The sequence below is a fragment of the Anguilla anguilla genome, chromosome 7 (genome assembly GCF_013347855.1).
Source record: "Anguilla anguilla isolate fAngAng1 chromosome 7, fAngAng1.pri, whole genome shotgun sequence".
Classification (NCBI taxonomy): domain Eukaryota; kingdom Metazoa; phylum Chordata; class Actinopteri; order Anguilliformes; family Anguillidae; genus Anguilla; species Anguilla anguilla.
This window is the reverse complement of record NC_049207.1, coordinates 1,481,830-1,504,895: the sequence shown is the minus strand read 5'-3', so window position 1 is coordinate 1,504,895 and position 23,066 is coordinate 1,481,830. Positions and strand designations below refer to the sequence as shown.

The 23,066-nt window shown below is 41.3% G+C and overlaps 1 protein-coding gene across 5 annotated transcripts in view; it reads left to right on the top strand.

Annotated features, from left to right (window-relative positions):
- LOC118231724 (titin-like) overlaps nt 1–23,066 on the top strand; it is a 237,812-nt gene that overhangs the window by 145,182 nt on the left and 69,564 nt on the right. The window contains exon 1 of one of the 5 annotated variants that reach the window (XM_035425846.1): nt 4,453–4,570. The exons of 3 other annotated variants lie outside the window; for them this stretch is intronic. In XM_035425846.1, the coding sequence (XP_035281737.1) occupies nt 4,522–4,570 (49 nt within the window). In that variant the 5' untranslated portion in view covers nt 4,453–4,521. Of the gene's footprint in view, nt 1–4,452; nt 4,571–21,953; nt 22,080–23,066 lie in introns of those variants that run through there. One more of the 5 variants, XM_035425845.1, reaches the window with a different exon arrangement.

Below are 23,066 nucleotides of genomic sequence, written 5' to 3'. Positions count from 1 at the left end.
TTTGCTTGCTTATAAAACTGGGTGACAGTCGGTAGTTGTTTCTGTGCCCAGTCTAGAGCATCCGCTGTGAAAAAGATCCTGATCGCATCTTCACGCTTCGCTTTATTCTTCTACGGAAAAGATTGTGCGCGAACTGATTCCAGAACAGATCATCCCGGTAAGTGAAGCAAAACTAATATCGACAGATATTGCTATAGAGCAGCACTGTAGCCCAGGACCGTGCAGGATTATACGATGGATCAATGAAACACGTGCACCCTGTTTCATTAACAGTTTATTATACATTCAAACAAGACTTTAGACTACAAACACTTTGTTAAATACTGTAGTTTATTTGTGCTTTATGAAAGCTTTGCTATACAAGCAACAAAGGAAAATTATATTATGTACAAACACAAAAATATATAATTCAAGATTATATTTTACACCAGCACAAATTGTTTTCAACAAGTAATCATTTTGTTGTGACTGATGGGGCTCCTGTTCACAGTACTTTGTGTGCCCTCCCTTTACAGAGATGAAACTACTAAGTCATCTTGTATATTTTAGGATATTAGTGAAGGCTTGGGGGTCTTTGACAATTCTTCCATACAGAATCTTTGAAAATCCTTTTAGATAAGTCTACATATATCCTCTCAAGTTGAGTCACCCTCAACTCATGTTGTTATGCTGGCAGAAGTTGGTCTTCTGATCATTTGGTCCCAAAAATATGTACCCCCCAGTATTTCCTGCCTTTTATATCTTGTCTCAAGATTTACCTCCATGCTACTCACACATTTCCCTCTTGATGTCAGAATCAGCTTCAGCGCATCACACATTTTGTTGATTATTTTTAACCGCATGGACCACATCTGTATTTATCTCTTACTGTTTCATCTAAATTAATCAATCAATTAATTATTTTTGATCTTTTTCCAAAATACTGTGTTTTCTGTGGCGTGTGGCCTGCGGTCTGGAACTCATGCCTTAAAGCAGACCTGCCTATTCAGGTTATTTAGGTTTTGGATGTTGGAAGTCATCGTTGATGTTGGTACATTTGCTAGCTAATTAGTGATATATTCTCAAAGTACACAATTACCTATTTGAATGAAAAATGCTAATAAGAACAAAATGAAACAAAGACAATATCAAAGTAAAGTTAAAAAAAAAAAAACTATTCCACCATTCAATTGACTTTGGTTATCCTTCTTTCCATTGGGAACTTTTCATGGACACCAAACTATTTACATTTCAAATTATTTACTATTTGCAAACTCCCCAATCTGGCTGTCTTTTGCTGGCTCTTTCTCTCATCTGTGCAGCAGACTACACTACTGGGCAAAAAAAATGGGCCAAGCCCAAAATGGCAAAATATTAAGCCTTTAATGGTCTTAACAACAAATCATTGTTCAGAAAACTAGCAGGAATTAAACAAATGCACTCCTAAGACTTCCTGTGCCAACATTTGCTCGTTTACTTTTGCTGCAGTGAACTGTTTGGGAAAAATGGTAAATGGACTGCATTTATATAGCGCTTTTATCCAAAGCGCTTTACAATTGATGCCTCTCATTCACCAGAGCAGTTAGGGGTTAGGTGTCTTGCTCAAGGACACTTCGACACGCCCAGGGCGGGGTTTGAACCGGCAACCCTCCGACTGCCAGACAATCGGTCTTACCTCCTGAGCTATGTCGCCCCTGAAACAGGGAAATTCAATAGTCAAATAAAAGAGTCATGTTTTGTATATGGTTGCATATCATTTGCATGCCATGACTTCCTGATGTCTGTGACCTATCAACATAATCAGAGTCTGGATATCTTATTTTCAGGTTGTCCTACAAGCGATACAAAAATGGATAATTTGAATGGATCTCTATGGGAATTGGGGGGTGGGACTAGATTCAGCTGTAAATTATGCTGATACAGTATGGAACACATTTGTTGGCTAGATGGCTTTAAGTCATCAAGGGTCCAAGATATCAAATGAGCCTCAAACCACCGTGCTGCTGCCAGATATGCAGTAGATACTACAAGCATTGTTTCTCCTAAATATTTTTTCCATTGAGTTCAACAGGAAAATTAGTTAGGAGAACCGATGCTTGTTGTAGTCCCAAATTGTAATCACTTTTACGAGAGTAATGTTCTGCATTAAAGCAACATTAAAAAATCATGGATTATGTGTAAATATAAATGTTAAATGTGAATGTAAATGTAATGCTAAATGTAGAAACTAAATGTTTGGAAAATATGCTAATTGGTGATGCCCTTAATGGGTAATGTTAAGTTTTTGTTTGGAGAAGGTTGGTCTCACCCACACCCATGCAAATACTGCTAGCAGCAGCAGGATCTGCCACCTCGAAATGATCACAAGAATAAATAAGCCATGATCAGGAGGCAAACTCCGTTTTCTTGTGAGCAAAAGGTATGTCATGATCTTGAGATAACAAGACCAAAAAATTATATTGCAAGGACTCTATGGATGTAGATCCTTAATGTTACATATATTCTTATTTGCTTTGAAATCCTGTTAGTCTGGTTTGGCACTATTAGTCAATTTATCAGGTTAATTCACTTTTGTTTTCCTGTATATTGAGTTGTTCTGGTTTAGGGTGTCGGCTAAATGACTAATTCATGTAACTAATGTAATTAATGTAATTTAATGCATTTCAATCATGCCGAGCCTTCCTTTGATGACATGAAGACATTTAGTTTCCACGGCCCGGCTACCTGAGATACAATCATTAACGCAGAGATTTTGACTAGATTGCTTTGGCTTGTATAGTAAGTTCAGGTTGGCAATGAGAAGTAGAACTGACACAGCAAAGTTAATACAGTGAACTGAACACACCTGCATCTTCAGTGATTAAGACTAAAATGGCCATTTATTAACAAAAATACAAGATTTCTAAACCAAGCTGACATATAGCCTGCTGAAGTCACCAGAGATCCCTTTGCAATCTACACAAACCTCCAATGGGCCGCACTGATTTCATCCATGGTCCCCTTCCATCCCCAGATCCTAACACTTTTACCTTTGGTTCTTCATTCTGTAATTGTGTGATGTTTGCCCAAAGGGAGGAGGATGAATTGCCCCCATTGCCACAGGGAATGTGGGCAGAATGACAAGTTCTGCAGTGAATGCGGCTACAGACTGTGCTCTGCAAGGACACCTGTCACAGGTAAGCCCAATGAGCTAGTTAGCGACCAGACCTCCTAGCTTCATTTTCAGGTCATCACGTAGCTAGCTTGAATTAGTCCAGATTGGTAAATTAGTCAAAGCAGTAGCAGTTATATGAAGAAATTAGATTTTAGATTTGATCTTATGTTTTATATAGCTAGTATACTCAGGAAGATTATTTAGGTTTTTTTGGGGTGAGAGGTTGGACCGTTATCAATGACAAATGTTATAGTACCATGAAAAAGTACCAGCACCAATAAATACAACCAAACACGTCCTTTAATTTGATATGTCTTTCATGTTGCTGTGGAGGAATTTTAGCCCACCTTTCTTTGCAGAAACTGAACTGCTTTAATTCAGGCAATTTCGTAGGTTTTGTATCGATGGCAGGACATTCTCCTTAAGAGTTTTCTGCTACAGAACAGAATTCATGGTTCCTTTAACAATGGCGAGTCATCCAGCTCGCAAGGCAGCAAAGCATCCCCACACCATCACAGTACCTCCACCGTGTTTGACTGTTGGTATGATGTTCTTACTGTGAAATGGTCTATTTGCTTTATGCCAGACATAATAAAATAAAAAAATAATTAATTTTAAAATGTCTGTTGCGTTTACTCAGTTTCTGTTCAATATTACATTTTGTTAAAAGATCGGAAACCATTCAATGTGACAAATATGAAATAGTAGAAATCAGGAAGGGGGAAATACTTTTTCACAGCACTGTATGCTGTTCTTTGAAATGGAGGTGTTAGTTTTTTGACCATGGTGGTTCCCCACGGTTAGGGGTGTGCTGTTTTGTAATGGCTGTTTTTGCCACTGGGACTGTATATGGCTGCAGGAATCCCTGCAATACTCTCGATCAGCCTTGATTAAAATATTAGTGTCAGATGTTTACTGCTACAACCGTGCAGATATTTGGAAATATATTTAGAGCCAGTGTTTTATCTTGTGTAGAGGGATCCTGTATTCTGTAAGAAAATGAGTAAATTTCCCTTGGTTTGGTTTTTGCAGGTTTGTTGAGAGATATTGCTGATCATCTTAATGCTTCATGTACACATTTTATCTAAATGTGCCACCTTGGTTCAAATTTGAATTGAAAGTGGGACAGCATTCTTTTTCAGGGCCATGAGGGCCATTTTTATGCACATAATAATGCACATAATGAGACTGTTGCTCTCTGCTATATCTGCTAATGCTAGTGCTAATGCTTCTTTCACACAGAGCTTTCTGTGTCTGGGAACCTGATAGTAGAGCTCACAGTCAGCATTTCTGGAGCAGAACCCTTGCGCAGTTCTGCCGTCGTCCACAGGGTTGTGCTGTCGGACCTGCAGCCGGTAACTGAATGCACTGCCACCGTCTCCACGGCGATGGAAGAAGAGGTGCTGAGTAATGCCACCCCCAAAACCTTCAACAGAAGTAAGGGTTCCCCTGCATTGTGAAACCATGGTTCCGAACCTGCTGAACCCACAATAAAATTCATAAGAGTGTATTGTCTGTGGGCCCTTATTAAGCTGCAGGCTGACAATGACTCTCAATTGTTTATTTGTACAGCCATTCAGGTAAATGGAAAGATATTTAGAGCCAGTGTTTTATCGTGTGTAGAGGGATCTGCCTACATTGTGATGGCAACCGTTCTGTTTGCACTTTTGTCCCACTGTATTAGACTCTGACCAACAAGAAAGGCCTGAGCACCCAGTCAGTGAGAGCCAAGCCCACTATAATGACCACACCCACTCCAAGAGCCAAAGCCACACCCACTATAATGACCACACCCACTCTTATGACCACACCCACTCCCAGAGCCTTGGCCACCCTGACACTGGCTCTCCTGAAGATGAGGCAGAGGTACACCCTGGCTAGTCAGTCAGTCTTTATTTCTGTACAGTATTATTCGCTCCATTTGAACATGGCTTTGAATTATTCAAGGTAATTTATTCATAGCATTCATAGCAATTCTATAGCTGAATCTCAAGGACATGAACGTTTTCATTTGTATTCATTCGGGGACAGATGCAGCTAGTTTTCTGAACTGCATTCATTTTCAACCATTTGATTAGTTTATGCATGCAGTCATTTCCCTATTGCTTATTTCAGATGAAATGGTTAGCTAGCAGAGCTGCTCAATCTGCTGACAAGATTTCTGTGTGCATTTTCAGTGTATCGTGTGATTAAATTTGTTAAAACAATATCAGCATGTAATCTCACTTCTCAGTGAAATGAGATTTCCCAAATTGTGGGTAAAAGGGGGGTAAATGACAGTCTGATTTACAGGAAACTTTGAAAGATAAGAAGGAATCACAGACAAGTCTGTTGGAGTCTGAAAACCAGCAGAGACACACAACAGCTCCTGAGCACAGCACACCTGGCACACCTGCTCCAGGTACAAAGGAACTGGTTTTAAAATCATATAATCTCAGTTTTGATCAAATTTTGACTTTTGGTGGATATTAAGGGTTGAGGACCCTTCTTTGAACCTCTTATAGCAGGAAGTGTGACTGTGGTCTGTCTCTGAACAACATCTCTGGTGCAGATCCTGGGTATGAGGAGGAGACCGCAGACAACACATCCAGTCTGGGCCCAGAACCAGCACCACAGAACCCGTCCTCATGCCCTGCCCAGTCCCAGCCCTCCTCTGCAGACCCAGATAAGTCAGACGCAGAGAGTGGTTTAGCAGATACTGACAGAAAAGACCCCAAAGACACTGTGTGTAGTGCACAGGACGAGGAGGCGGAGAAGGAGAAGGGGAAGGATGAGCAGGAGAAGAAGGTAAGAGTTCATACACAAACCCCAGAGCAGGGTCCAAACTCCAGTCCTGGAGGGCCGCAGTGTGATCTTTTCAATGTTCGTTGTGTGTATTTTTCAGTGTTTCATGTACTTAAAACATTTTTTAAAATATTAGTATGTAATCTCACTTCTCAATGAAATGAGATTTCCCAAATTGTGGGTAAAAAGGGGAACGAAAAGGGGGGTAAATCAAGGTCTGATTTACAGGTAACTTTTAAAAAGCAGAAAGTAAAGGAAGAATCACAGACAAGTCTGTTGGAGTCTGAGAACCACCAGAGTGACACAAGACCTGCTGAGAACATCACACCTGGCACACCTGCCCCAGGTACAGAGAAACAGGTTTTCAAACCATATGCAAGTCATTTCAGTTTTTGAAATTTAGTTCTGAAATGAATAGAGTATATTTTCTGTTACCCATTATTAAATGCAGCCTGACATGATAAAATATGGAATGTTTTAAAAATGTTTTTAGTGTGTAAAACAAAACTGTTAAAGCATCTTTCTACTGTATTGGCCTGGGAGCAAATCCTGACCATGCCTGTGCTATCGGAGGGCGGTAGCCCTACAGGTGCATTAATGGTTGTAGAGTCACTCAGAGTTAGGGAAGATGCAGTCTGCACTACCACAGCTGTCCTTTCTGATCTGATACCTGGGCTGAAATATACTTTCTACCTCACTGCAGTCCTTCCGAACAGCATCTGCAGCAAGACCAGCTCAACACGCATACACACAAGCGAGTGACTGAAACGTGCACATTTGGGAATGCATATTTAGTATTTTGACTGGTGATTTAAAATCTCATAAATACGGGGCTATGCGTTTACCTTTTCATTTTTATGAATACCAATCATGTATGGTTTTAGTGGATTAAGAATTTAAATAGATTATTTGTCTCTGTACATTCATGTACTAATGCAGCTTCCATCACAATGACAGGAACCAATCTGGATGTGCTGTTGAGTGACTTGGGACTGGAGCACCACCTGAAGAACAAGCTGACTCTGAGCAAGGTGCTAGAGATTGATGGAGAGACTTTAAGTGATGAAAGCATCCAGTCTCTGAAATCTCTGCCGTGGTGTTTCCTGAGGAGATTGATGATGGTGAATGTGACTGCTAGGAGTGTGAGGTGTGCCTCAAAACAGGACAAGACTTTCCAAAACCTGGGCAGCTTAATGGGCACCCTGTGCAATCCACAGGCCAGCAGCAACAGAGTCAACCTGCTGGACCTCATAACTGCTGTGTTTCTTTGCTCAGATGGCTTTCTTCAGCAGGAGATGGTTTTGAAAATGTCCATGTGCCAGTTCTCTGTGCCTCTGCTGCTTCCTAAATGTGACACACAGCAGTGCACTTTAATGCTCTGGGCCATGAGGGATGTTGTGAAAAAGTACAAGCCGCACTCTTTAATAGACCCAAAAGGGTTTGTAGAGGAGAGCATTGTTGTCTCTGAGCTCCCCATGATCTCTTTTGTGAGGCTGGGAGACAGCAGCTTGTCCAAGTCTCACATTTTGAACCAGCTTCTCAGTAGCCCTCAGGAGCACCACGAAACCTTTGTTCACAGAAACATGGAGTGCGGTAACACCCCAAGGAGGATTTCCAATGGGCTGGTGGAGATCAGCTGGTATCTGCCCAGTGGGAAGAGAAACATTGACATCTTCTCTGAGCCACTGGCTATAGCTAACCTCCGTGGGGACCTCAGGGACTTTAAAACTCAATACGATTTCCTCTGCCAAACCTCTGCTGCCATATTTGTGTTCTGTGATGATTTTGGGTTTAATTACAAAATTTTGGACTCCAAGCAACTTCAGGCTCGTTTGTACTGGATCATCAATTCACAGAGCAAGAGCTTCAATACGGATGGCTTCAGGAAATGTGTTTCTGAGTTACAGATAAAACCCAGTAACATCATCATAAAGGGTTCGCAGATGAACGATGCAGAATTTGTGAATTACTTGCGTTCAGCTATGGCTGACATTTTAAAGGGAAACATGGTCAAAATGAGTTGGAGGAATGTCTGCTGTTGCCCATGACGTTGGGATCCAGGTTGATGAAGATTATATCGACTGTCAGAGGGGCAAGCAGAACGCTGATGAAATCACAGAAAGGATATCTGATATACCAAGCTTCAAGGAGAAAGAGCTGCCCTTGCAAGGATCTGCATGGAAACAGCTGGCCAAACTGGAGAGGGAAGAGTGCAGGATGAAAAATGCTGGGAATAAAAACATAGAAGTTTACAGGAATGAGCTTGCAGATCTGAAGCAGAAGCTCAGAGCACAGCAGAGGGATCACAAAATCTCAGAGTCTATGTCCCGTTTCATCGAAGCAATGTCAGGTTCCACAGAGGAGCGCAAGTATTTCCTCAAGTGGATGAGGATCGACCTGGACATCCTGTCACGCAAATGCCTTCCACGCCTTCGGGCGGAGTACAAGGAACAGTGTCAGAATTCTGAGGAAGACAAGGAGCGCATTGCACAGTTGGACAGGTTCAGATGGACAGATCTCCAGTTCTTCTCTGGGGACAGAGCACTTCTTGCGGGAAATGGGTCAGCTGTACGAGTCGGCCTGCTCACTCCCCGAATTCCCCACCCCTCAGATTCAGCACCTGCCACGTCTGGCTGCCGAGCTGCTGCAGGAAGGCTTTCCTCTGGAGCTGGTGGATGGAGATGCATCCAACATTCCACTGCAGTGGGTGACTCAGGTTCTGAAGGAACTCAATCAACTAACACAGTATAAAAGTAAGATCCGGGTGGTCACTGTACTGGGGGTGCAGAGCACTGGGAAGTCCACCCTCCTGAACACCATGTTCGGGGCCCAGTTTGCCGTCAGTAGTGGCAGGTGCACGAGAGGGGCCTTCATGCTCCTCATCAGAGTGAAAGAGGATTTTAAAGAGCAGCTTGGGTGTGATTACATCATGGTTATTGACACTGAAGGTCTGAAGTCACCAGAGTTAGCCCAGTTGGATGACAATTATGAGCATGATAATGAACTGGCTACACTGGTGGTGGGGCTGAGTGACATCACTGTCATCAACGTCGCCATGGGGAGCTACACAGAGATGAAGGACATCCTGCAGATTGTGGTGCATGCCTTCCTGCGCATGAAAGAAGTTGGGAGAAAACCCTGCTGTCAGTTTGTGCACCAGAATGTCGCAGATGTCTCAGCCCAGGAAAAGAACATGAGGGACAGGAAGCTTCTGCTGGAGCAGCTGAATGAGATGACCCAAGTAGCAGCTAAGATGGAGAAGAGAGGAAACAACAAACAATTTACTGATGTCATGGAGTACGATCCAGAGAGAAACACCTGGTACATCCCTGGGCTCTGGCATGGCATCCCTCCCATGGCACCGGTGAATGCCGGCTACAGTGAGTCTGTGAGTCTGTTCAAGAGGAGTGTGATTGAGCATTTTAAGGAACACAAATCTGGAAAGAGCTCACCACACACATTCAATGAGTTCCTTGAATGGACCAAGAGTTTGTGGAGCGCAGTGAAGTATGAGAACTTCATCTTCAGTTTCCGCAACAGCCTGGTGGCTGATGCTTATGCTCAGCTTTGCACTGAGTTCAACACATGGGAGTGGGCCTTCAGGAAGAGCATGTACTCCTGGATAATGGGAGCTGAGGCTAAGGTCTCAAATTTTGGCACAGTAACACCACAGAGTCAGTCACCCTCCGATGTGAATGACTTACTGAGCAGCCTGAACAATGAGGCCTTTGTGGAGCTGGCTAAAGGAGAAAAGCTTATTTTAGACAATCTCACTGAATTCTACAAGAGATCAGATGGACACGTTCACTTGGTAGAGAGGTACAAGGCAGACTTTATAAGCACAGCCGAAACTATCAGGAGGGAGACAGAGAATTCAGTGAAAAACAAGCTTGAGGCAGCTGTGGAGATTAGAAAGGGTATGTTGAAGTTAGAGAGCATCAAGAAACATCACTCAACCATAATGGTGAGACAGGTGCTGGCTCTGATTGAGAAATGCAATAAAAGTGAAGATCTGTCAGATACGCAACTGGAGGAAGAATTTGCGAAGATGTGGAATAAGACCGTGGCAAAATTGCAGCTCCCTGGCCTGGAAAAACGAGATATTGCCAAAGATGTCTTCCACCAGCTGAGGGTTCACTTAGACAGAGAAGGGAGTTCAGTACGTGAAATGCTCTCCAAAGTGGGCAACTTATCTGAATATGGAACAGAGCCATTCAAAGTGAAGAGTCAAGGAATGCAGTGCATTTGGGGAATGTCATGGGTACCAATCCGTAAAACGGCGGAGATGCAACAGATGGCTGATTCCATCATCAAGTGCAGCAGGCAGTTTGTAGATGAGAAAGTGAGAACGAGGTCTGATTACCATAACACATACATGATAGACCTGTTTCTCTTGGTAGACAAAAGCATGAACAGGCTCAGTAATGTGGAAAAAAATGCTGAGTTCCAGACCAAATTGAAGATCCACATCTGTGGACATGCAGCACGGGAGTTTCAAAAAATGCATTCGGATTTTATCCATACAAATGATCCCCGTCACTGTCTGGAACAGTCCAAGCAACAGTACTGCACTGACTTTAAGGACCTGTTCAATAAAAGAGACCAGTGTCAGAAGAAAGCCAAAGAGTTCACCGACAACTGTCTTGCACCTGCAGTGAAGGAATACATCACCAGGTCTCTGGGCCCTGACCTTGTGGATGATGTGTTGACAGGGCAGAAAGGCATTGATTTCAGCACTCGATCCTTCTTCCAGTTCTCAATCCTCAAGCAGCTGCTTTCAGATAATGACTTTGAGAACTTTGTGAATTACATAAGAAACTATGAGAGCTTTGTGCAGGACTGGATGTTTGAGAAGATGGTGAAGCAGTTCTCAAAGGGAGATGGTCTCAGGAACATTGAGATTAAGCACCTGAAGGTGATGGTTGAACGATTAAAGGAAGCCATTAAGAATGCAGAGATGAAGGCCAATGAAAGAGTGACAGAAAGGGGTGAAGAGGACCGAAACATTCAGCAGTTCATTCAGGATATCTGTAGTGACCTGCAGGAGCTCGTCATCCCCAAAGACCCCCTTGAAGTGGTCCTGGCCTTAAACACTGCCAAGCCAGAATACTTTTCCCAGTGGCTGATTGTGTTTGTGGATGCAATGGAGCAGTCCTTTACTGCAGAGTTTAAGAGAGGTGGAGATGTGAGAACCAGGCTGACCTCACTGCCCTTTCAGCCACAGAAGGAGCTGTTTAACAGGGTGTTTGGCTGTGGGAGGCAGTGTCCCTTCTGCAAGACCCCATGTGAAGCAGGCGGCAAGGACCACACAGAGCACTTTGCCTCCATTCACCGTCCTCAGGGGATCGGGGGTTACAGATATGAGGACTCCTGTAAATTACTGATTAATATCTGCTCCACCTGTGTTGTCAGTGAGGGAACATTCCGATCGAGTGAAACAGAGGGGAAATACCATCCATACAAGGACTATCGGAGCATTTACCCTGACTGGCTCATCCAGCCTGACAGCAGCATCCAGGCCTCAGACTACTGGAAGCACGTCTTCAACAGGTTTAATGAGCAGTTTGCCAAGGAATATGACGCTAAGCCTGCAGACATCCCCTCTCTTTGGACAGATATAACCCAAGACCAAGCCATGAAAAGCCTGGAGAAATCCTTCCAGATGAAAACAGGAGGTTAAATGGGTGTTTCAGTAGGGTGATCTACTGATTGGAATTAATATTAAATATTATACTCACAGGTACAAGGAATTATTCCACATGAAAACAGAAGGAGATTAAATTAAATTGATTATATGTCCCCTGTTGCAGTCAGATTGAAAATGTATTTTCGGAGTGGCATTAATTAATAGTCTACTCACTCATATCATGGCTAATCACAAAAAGTGCCCCAACCAATTTGAATTCTATGAAAGAAAAGGCTATAGGTTAAAAATAAAAATACAATAAAAATAAAACGCATGTATTTTTTTAAAAGGGAGCATTAAATTAAATCATCACTGATGTTAAGAAAAAGAGAGTATCACTGATACATACATTCCTGCATTTTTGCAGCCTTCACTGAGCTGTCTCTGACACTCAGATATAGGTAGTACCATCAACCAGCCATTATACATATAAAACCACATACATGCTAAAAGGTGATGTTACCTCTACCATAACCTATGCAGCTTTTATCTCTACACACTGTCTGAGTTAGCATGGCTGAGCTTTGTTCATTATTCCATTGCTTGGATGCATAATCAGGGACGGTAACTAGGCCCAGGGATTCGATCCTAGGACTGCACCACTGTGCCGCCCTTACAGCTTTCATGATGACTGTTTATTTTTCATTTTTAGAATGCTGGATTCAAAATTTGTTTTGCTTTTCTGCACTTAGTCAAATTGATATATTTCACCACATGTTTGAGCACTTATTACTTGCACAAATGGCATAATCAAAATAAATGTTTAATTTAATCTGAACTTGATAAACAGTCCCTTATTTTCTTCACTGTCTGAACAACTGAGCTGCCTGAAGACTATGGCAGTATCTTCATTCTACCACTAGATGGCAGTAAATCCATTTAACATCTCATCATTGCTGCTGGCTTCACCTTCTGTCTCAGGGAGCTGAAAATACACAATTTACACTTATGCCCAATGTAATTACCTGCACTGGGGGAAAAAACCTTTCCATGTTTATTAATGAAAGGGGCATAAAGATGAAAGCTTGAACCTTCTAGTCTTACAATCAACCAGGATTTACATCAGGACTCAGTCACTGGAGTCTGTCCACATTGAGTCAGAGACAGTGTGCTAGACCAGGACTTAACACATTATGGGGCAGGAGTGTGTTGAGTCAGCCAACAAAAAAAAAAATTAGATCAAAGCAGAAATTTACCCAGGGTGCACCACACTGTTCCTCCAATAAACTGAGGGGAAACCAAATGCTGCTCCAATACGTTCAGCAGATTCCACTGTCTTCACACATTTCAGAACAACAAAGCAAATGCATAATCACTCATACTTGTATATCCAACAGCCTCTTCACAAAGTGGAGGAAAGTGTTTCCAATCAAACCCAGAGCTCCTGAGGGGAGCAGGGAAAATCAGTCTGTCGCTTGGGGAATAAATCATTCAGTCAGGGGACAGGAAAAGGGTGATGAAGCACACAGAAGCTAAAGAGGTGACTCCTGTCCAGCTGAGGCCAGAGCAAAAGGCAGGTAAGCTCAGGCTAACCTGCAGCAGACTATCACAGGCCCACTCATCCAGTTTATACACACATTTTATAAAAACATAAAGATAATAAAAAAAAGGGAACATCATCTCCTCTCAATGGCACCAGTTTCTTCTGAAGAGATTCGTTCTATTTACAAGAATCCAGATGCAATGAACTCAAACACAAAACCACCCAGCACATTTAATATGCACTGTTACAACAGAGATTGCAATAATTCTACCACCCAGGACAATAAGCGCTAAGCATTGGGTGCCTAAAGCATTATGTAATTAATTAAATAGTGGAATTCTTTGAAGCAAAACCTGATAATTGCAAAAGATTTCCACAATGTTGATTTATAAATGCACACAATGCTATTTTAAGTAATAAATCATGCAAGTGTCAAGTACTTTGTGCAGCAAGTGTTTAATTAATGAAGTATTAACTGCTTTAAAAAAAAAAAATCAAACTATACACAAAAACATCACTGGGCAGGGAGAGGTACTGGGCTGGGGGGGAGACTGGGCTGGGGGAATCACTGGGCTGGGGAAGGCACTGGGCTGGGATACTGGGCAGGGAGTGGACCGTCATTTGCTACATGAAGAGATAGAGAGAGCACCCACGAAAACAAATAAACAAAAACCTTCACCCTTCTCCCTCAAGGGTTCCACACTTGGCTGCAAACCATTCTAGTGAGCATCGAAGGTCACAGTACGACGAGGCTAATAGAACAATGTCATCCACAAACAGCAGAGATGCCACTCCTATATCATCAAACTGGAAACACTCCATGCCTCGGCTGTGCCTTGAGATCCTGTCCATGAATACCAAGAACAGGAGGGGAGACAAGGCACATCCTTGCCAGAGTCCAACACCCACTTTGAATGAGCTTGACTTAATGCTGAAAACTGAACACTGCTCTCGCTCCGAGCATACAGGGATGGAATGGCATACAACAGCGACCCTGGCGCCCTATACTTTTGCAGCACCTCCCACAAGACACCCCGGAGAGAACCAATGATTTTTAACTCCTTCGCGCAAGCCCCCTAGTGGTCGAGCATGCCTAGATTGCTCAACTCAGACATTAATTTCTCCTGCAACCAAACTATGAGTTGAAAACACAAACTCTGTGTTGTAGTTTTATTAGTAGACAATACACGACAACTATGCCAAATATGGAGTTTCACAGCGTCACTATTGTCATGCTGGTTGTTCATTTAACAAGCACCCCCTCCCTGCAGTCTCATCTGATTACCTTCATAAGGGGCACATATGCTTTTTAATGGACAAAAATTTTATTCATTTTTGAGAATTTCGATATGTTTCTGGACCCCTAGATATTTTAGACCACTGTACAAACAGAAAGCTTGTAATTCCCACTTGAAAATGATGCAACGGTGAGTTTCTTGAGTCAAAATAGTTGACACAGGACGGAGTGTGGCACAGTGGGTAAGGAACTGCGCTTGTAACCGAAAGGTCGCAGGTTCGATTCCCGGGTAAGGACACTGCCGTTGTACCCTTGAGCAAGGTACTTAACCTGCATTGCTTCAGTATATATCCAGCTGTATAAATGGATACAATGTAAAGTGCTATGTAAAAAGTTGTGTAAGTCGCTCTGGATAAGAGCGTCTGCTAAATGCCTGTAATGTAATGATTTGAAATGAAATATGTTGTGATTTACAGAAATGGATAATTTAGACATTTTGGATAGATTTGGAGACACTGGGTCCACTGCTTACTTTTTGCTTCATAGATCTTTAATAGTTCTACATATCCACCCTTAGATTTCATGGACTAGCGGTTAAGGAGTTTTTGATCAAGGACATGTATAGTTTAACATGTTTTATACATGGGATCTCTCAGTATTTCATTGCAAACTAAAAAAGAGCAAATTAATTTTTGCTTTTTTACCCAAAATTTAATTTGTGTCACTTTATCCCTTCCAAGAAAAGTAAACTGAAAGTTTCTTGTAACCAAAAGGAATGCTTTGAATGATTGATAGGCATTACAGTACATTACTTTTTGCTGATGTTGTCATCAAGAACAGTTCACCTGATCTATTGAGTAATAGTGCCTGACCAGACTAACAACATTTTAAGATTGTGGAGCAGTGGGTAGCACTGTCGCCTCACAGCGAGAGTCCTTAGTTCAAATCCTGACTGGGGCCTTTCTTTGTGGAGTTTGTATGTTCTACCCGTGTCCGTGTGAGTTTCTTTCGGTTTCTTCCCACGGTCCAGAGACATGCGGATTAGGTTAATTGAGGAGTCTAAATTGCTACTAGGTATGAGTGTGTGAATGTTATGTGTGCCCTGTGATGAACTGTTGACTGTCCAGGGTGCATTTCTGCCTCATGCCCAATGCATAATGGTATAGGCTCCAGCACCCCCACGACCCTAACCAGGATGGGGTTAGACAATGGACTTGTGTGTGATGGACTGGGGATAGCATATGCTACATTGCTGTAAGATAGGCGAGTGCATTTGATTCTGCTTTGACCAGGGACGGACTCAGAAATCGCGTTATGTTTATCAATAATGGATTACTTCCAATTTAGCGTTCATCACTTGGCTGTCACATTTGCACCTACATGGGCCTCAGCATTACGGTGACCCTGAACAGGTCAGTTTCATAGCCAGCCAGCTAGAGGGACCAGGACATCTTCATGGTCTCATTCTAAGGCTGAGGCCTGACTGAACCAGGGCCGTACAGAGGTAACTGCAGGAATGGCTGGAGAGAGAGATGATGCTGAACAACAAGGACAAGCGCACATATTAACAGGAAGAAGAGCATGAACAGTGTAGTCTGTGAAAAACAGCCCGGAAGGGAAGAAAAGGCAGGTGTTGAGGAAGCCATTATCTTTATTTTTGTTCCTAGTGTCAATGGTTTTGTGGCCGTACAAAGTTCCCAACGAAAAGGCGGATAGTTACTGTCGATTGAATGGTGGCATCTTGCCAGTGTGGGAATACAGGTGGAGATGCCAGAGGAGGAATAGTTTTTTGAACCAGTTATACTTTTTTTTTGTTGTCAGCATTTTGCTTTGCAGTATTTGGATTTTCCTTTTGTTGAGCATTTAAACTGCATTACTAATTAGCCAGCAAACACACCATCACCTTTATTGGCCCTGTAAATATAAATGAAGGTACAGAACTTAATGTCTTTAAGGGCTGAGAGTCTGTGGTCATTATGGTTATTTCTGTATGGAATCCTGTGCCAAACAAAAGGTGCTGTATAGGTCTGAGGCGTAACTTGGCAGAATGGCATACCTGCCATCCCAGTATTTATAGTAAACAATGAGATGTCCTGATTTCTGAGAAACGGAACAGGAACAAAAAGTATCTCTAATAATAAAAGGATCATGTATGACCATGATAGTTTCAGGGGAATTCCAGTAACATTCGGAGGGCTGGGAGGAGATTTTTCTTTGGGTGAGGGGCTCACCATGCCTGTAGTGCTGGGGGGAGGGAGGGTTTTGGGTGAGGGGTTCACCATGCCTGTAGAGCTGGGGGGAGGGAGGGTTTGGGTGAGGGGTTCACCATGCCTGTAGAGCTGGGGGGAGGGAGGGTTTGGGTAAGGGGGTCACCATGCCTGTAGAGCTGGGGGGGGGGGTGAGGGTTTTTGAGGTTTGCTGCTGCCATCCCTGCCCTATCCATGCATGCTTGTGTGAATGGGTGGAGGTGCTTCTGGAACAGAGCCATACTGCCAAACAATTGAATTACCATTTTAAATTGTTAATAAAGATTCCAACTTTGCCAACAGTGGTCCTGATATATATTATACAAAATAACAAACAGGCAGAATATTAAATCAATATGTTTTATTTCTGAAACAACACAGAAAAAGTTTCATAAAGCTTTACTTTAATAAGAACACTGAACACTCTTGCCTAGTTTTGCCGCACCTTTTCAAAGTGAAAGCTCTCATAGATGTTTGCTGATGCAGCCGGACTCGCGCTGATAGGGTGAATGCTAAACGGCTTGTCACGCTCAGTCACTGTCGAGTGTTTATATCTTTGACCAACATGAAAAACTAGAAAAACCTGCTGGATGTGCAAAAAGTCACACAAACAGACTCTCACATACTGTCATCCATTTGCAGTAGGAATAGATTACTTTCTACAAACCCATCCATTCATGTAATAGTGCTGTTTAAAGATGAAAAACAATGTGACAAGTGGCAGTGTATATGGATAAAATTGTTCATGTTTATTGTGTTTTTACCTATATTTTACCCTTGATTAATAAGGCTTACTTTCAACAAAAGTGGCATATGGCTCTTGAATTGTTAATACCAGGGTTATGTTTGACCTGAAAAATAAAAGTTGTGAATTTGTTGATCATGTCAAGTCAATAAGACAAACACAATACTGCATCTTGGAAGTTCGCACATGCTAAACATAGATTATCAAACAAAAATGTGCGTCCTACGTCCATCATGGCAAATATAATCAATAAGATGCTGCAAAATGTGTTTTGTTATGAAACAAGTAATGTATCACACAATAAATGAGATATATGAAGTACAAAATACATGTTGACCTCATAGTTGTATATGACTGACAAGATGGCAAGGTAAAATACAACTGGGTGATAAAATACCCATTGTGATAAACAGGAGGTGGTTAAACCATACCAGGTCAAAACTGACATAACTGATGTCACTGATCCTCAAACATAAATTGAGAAATTAAATGTTGCATGAGTACAGTAGCTCTGCTCACTATCAATCTATCAATCTACCAAGCGAAACATAACAATGAACACTTTCGATTTACTTGCTTATAAAACTGGGTGACAGTTTCAGTGCCCAGTTTGGATCATCAGCCTGTGGAAAAGATTCGGTCTGCATCTTCACACTTCGCTTTATTCTTCTGCGGAAAAGATTGTGCGCAAATTGATTCCAGAACAGATTTTCACGGTAAGTGAAGCAAAACTTATATCGACAGATATTGCTATAGAGCACTGTAGCCCAGGACCGTGCAGGATTATATGCTGGATGAATGAAACAAGTACACCCTCTGTTTCATTAACAGCTTATTATACATACGAACAGGACTTTAGACTACAAACGCTTTGTTAAATACTGTAGTTTATTTGTGCTTTATAAAAGCTTTGCGATACAAGCAATACTGGAAAATTATATTATGCACAAACACAAAAATATATAATTCAAGATTATATTTTACACCAACAAAAATTGTTTTCAACAAGTAATCATTTTGTTGTGACTATTGGGGCTCCTGTTCACAGTACTTTGTGTACCCTCCCTTTACAGAGATGAAACAATTAAGTTGTCTTGTTTATTTTAAGATATAAGTGAAGTCATGGGGGTCTACATATATCCTACATATATCATCTCCAGTTGACTCACCCTCAACTCATGTTGTTTTGCTGGCTGAAGTTGGTCTTCTGGAAATTCGGCCTCAAAAATGTGTACCCCTGAGTATTTCCTGCCTTTTATATCTTTTCTCAATTTTCCTCCATGCTACTCACACATTTCCCTCACGATGTCAGAATCAGCTTCTGCACATCAAGCTCATTTTGTTGAGCAGTTTTAACCACATGGACCACATCTGCATTTATTTCTTATTGTTTCATCATCTAAATTAATCAATCAAGTTGGTGAAACACCATACAGACATTCAGGTGAAAACCTTGCTACATCTGTTTGAAAAGTTTTATATCCTGCTAGAAAGTAGGTGGGCTATATACAGGTGAAACCTGAGCTAAATTCGAGTTAACCTATTCTGTTTATATTAAAACGTCTCAGCCTCTAGACATGAAGATTCCAGCTTTTACTCTGGCCTCTATGGAGTGCCATTTGTAAAATGTTGCACATTCTGTAATACTGCTGAAATTTTGCACATTTGACATCACCAAGTGTACAAAAAGAAAAAAAACTTTCAAATGTCACTTTTTAATCATTTGGAGTGAACTTTGTCTCAAAATTGTAATCACCTTACCAAGAGTAATATTCTGCATTAAAGCAACATTGAAAAATCATGGATTATATATGAATATAAATGTTAAATATAAATGTAAATGTTCCATGTAAATGTAATATTAAAATGTAGAACCTAAATGTTTGGAAAATATGCTAATCGGTGATTCCCTTAATGAGTAATGTCAAGTTTTTGTTTGGAGAACATTGGTCTCACCCACACCCATGTAAATACTGCTAGCAGCAGCAGGATCATCCACCTCGAAATTATTACAAGAATAAATATAGCTGCGAGCAGCAATGAAGGGGTCAAGCACTACAGGGGCACCAGGCAGACAAACAACCAGAACAACCCCTGAACAAGACACCAGTCCATCGCAGGGTGAGCAGACACATTGACACACACTCTTACACTTATACCCATGAGCAATATAGCATGTCCAATTGACATTGCCTGAATGCGTTTGGACTACGGTAGAAAACCAGAATACCCAGAGGAAACCCGCATGAACACAGGGACAAGGTACAAACTGAAAGAGGACGCACCCTGAACTTCAAACCATTTGAAACAATGAATAAAATAGGGTATGCTGACATATTTTATTTCATGATTTACACAAAATTGTCACATTTAAAAGAAAATAAAACGCAATCACATTTTCAAATTAATAAGTTATTTAAATTAAATGAACATTTAAAAAGAATAGTCTACTGGGATTTCTAATACCATTGAACCATCTCCTTGTGAAAAGCAACCTTTTTAAAGATACATGGCGCCATCTGCTGTTGTTAATGTATAATGATATTCAAAAGTCTAGATTTCCTTGGCAGAAAGCATTTGAAGTAAAAAAGTAAAATTTGCAGAAGATCTAATGGGCGGAGCTTATGGGTCTTTATATTGTTACGCTTGACGAGTTGCACATATGTCCAAAATTTCATGACCGTAGCTCAAATCGGGCCGGAGATATGCCTGTTCAAAGATATTTTTTTTTTTAAACACCTATTAGCTCATGATAGCGCCACCTTATGGCCAATCGGCTTCATTTTTGCTCCCTGTCCATTTGGAGTGCCCCTATACCAATGTACTGAGTTTCGAAAAAATCGGTGGTTATGCCGAAACAGGAAATGAGCTCTCTAGCACCACCATTTTGTTTGATCGGGCCAAAAATAGAGGATTAGCCTCCACGTATGTCTGCTGATATGCCTACGAAGTTTCGTGACGTTAGGTCAATCCGTTCAGAATTTACACACCTTTGTGTTAAAAGCCACGCCCTACTCAATATTCATTGGCTCATAGTGGCCATATAATTAGTTTTAGCAAAATTCTGTGAATAACGTGAATAATGTGAATAATGTTTGGTCAGCACAGTCTGTAGATGACATGTACTGAATTTGGTGGTGAAAAGTAGGTTTTTCGTTAAATTCAAAATGGCGGAAAATCCAATGTAACGGAAATTAACTCTAGGAGAAAACGGTTCAAAAGTTATAAGCAAAAATGTACCTTGAAGTTTGGCCTGTTGGTGGCACTACAGAGACGGATGGATTGACCCCAAATTCGATGACTGGATACATTGGACTGTCCTTTATCAATGTGCCAAATTTCATAAAAAACCACCAATGGGTTCTATGGGCTGCCATAGACTTGCATTGGCCCCTAAATATGCCATGATCAGGAGGTAAACTCCGTTTTCTTGTGATCAAAAGGTGTGTCATGACCTTGAGATAACGAGACCAAAAAATTATATTGCAAGGAATGTCGATATTTAATGTTACATATGGTCTCATTTGTTTTGAAATGCTGGTAGTCGGTCTGGCACTATTAGTCAATAGATCAGGTGAATTCACTATTGTTTTCCTATATTTTAAGTTGTTCTGTATTAGGGTGTTGGCTAAATGATTAATTTATGTAATGTCATGTCATTTAATGCATTTTAATGCATTTCAATAATGCCAAGCCTTCCTTTGATGACATGAATACATTTAGTTTCCACATCTGGGCTACCTGAGAGACAATCATTTCTTCTTTCGTCTGTTCCTGTTAGGGGTCGCCACAGCGGATCATCAGTTTCTATCTCTTCCCTGAGAGACAATCATTAGCACAGTGATTTTAACAAGATTGCTTTGACTTGTATAGCAAGTTCAGGTTGGCAATAAGGAAGTAGAACTGACACAACAAAGTTAATACAGTGAATTGAACACACCTGCATCTTCAGTGATTCATTGCATTACAGTACAGGCATTTGGCAGACGCTCTTATCCAGATCGACCTACAACAAAGTGTATAATCATATCCAGGAACAAGTATGTCGAAAACCCTAGAGAGAAGTACCGTTCCAAGTGCAGGGAACAACCGCATAGTTCAACTTGGACCCTGAAGGTTAAACTGATTAACACTAGCACAAACGAGAACAGCAACAACGCAGTCTATGCAAAAATACAAGCAGGCCTCTAAGGATGTCTGCACTTTAGTGATGTCACATATATTCTCTTTTGTCTTGAAATGTTAGTCAGGTATGGCACTAATTCTCTATACATCAGCTGAACTCACTCATGTTTTCCTACATAGTGACTCGTTCTGAATGAGAGCATCAGCTAAATAAATGTAATGTAATGCATTTCAACCGTCTTAAGTTTACCCTTAGGTGACATAAAAATTTTCAGTTTACTTTTCCTGGAAGAGATTTATACAGCTTTTGTTCCACAGCTAGGCTACCAAGAGATAATTATCAACAAGAATATTTTGTTAGGACAGCTTTGCCTTATAAATCAAGGTCAAGTTGATAATTAGAAAAATAATTAATCTAACAAAGTAAATACAGTGAACACACCTCCCATACGAAACTAAAATAAATACTTTCGATTTGCTTGCTTACAAAATTACATGGCAGTCAATAGTTGTTTCCGTTTCAAGTGCGCCAGGTCTGGAGCATCAGTCTGGTGAAAAAGATTACAGTACGATTTCAAGTTCACGCTTTGCTTTCTTCTTTTACGGAAAAACGTTGTTGGATTTTAGAACGATTTTTCCGGTAAGTGAAGTTAAAAACAAACTACTCGTAGCATGGGTTAATATCAAGAGAGGTCAAACTAATACCAGGATTATAGCACAGGACCGTGCAGAAATAGGGCTTTCTACATGCATTAGGGGTTTAGTGGTGTCACATGTATTCTCCTTTCTCTTGAAATGTTGTCACGTCTGTATAATATAGTGTACATCGCAAGTCATTCTGGATCAGATCATCTGCTAAATACATGTACTGTAATGTAACGGAATTTAATCTGTTTTGATTTTTTTCAAATACAAATTTTTATTTATTTTTAATAAGATTGCTTTGCCTCCTGTAACGAAGGTCAGGATGACAATGCGAAGTATAATTGATCAAAGTTACTTGAGTGAACACATCTGACTAAAATGACCATCATTTATTCACAAAAATGCAAGATTATTAATCTGAGCTGACAAGTAGACGATTGGAGTCAACCGGGGATTCATCTGTAAGATCCATTGATTTATACTATAAAAAGAAAAATTGGTAAATGGACTGCATTTATATAGCGCTTTTATCCAAAGCGCTTTACAATTTATGCCTCTCATTCACCCATTCACACACACATTCACACACCAACGGTGAAAGGCTGCCATGCAAGGTACCATTCAGCTCGTTGGGGCAGTTAGGGGTTCGGTGTCTTGCTGAGGGACACTTCGACACGCCCAGGGCGGGGGATCAAACCAGCCATCGTCCGACTGCCAGACAACCGCTTTTACCTCCTGAGCTATGTCCCCCTGCATTATTGGCTGTCCTTCATCTCCAACCCCTAATGCTCAGAAATTTGGTATATGGTGCCTTGGTTCTTCTTGCTGTAATTGTGTGATGTTTGCCCAGCGGGAGGAGGATGGATTGCCCCCAGTGCCGCAGGGAATGTAGACAGAATGACAAGTTCTGCAGTGAATGCGGCTACAAGCTGTGCTCTGCAAGGACACCTGACACAGGTAAGCCCAACAAGCTAGTTAGTGA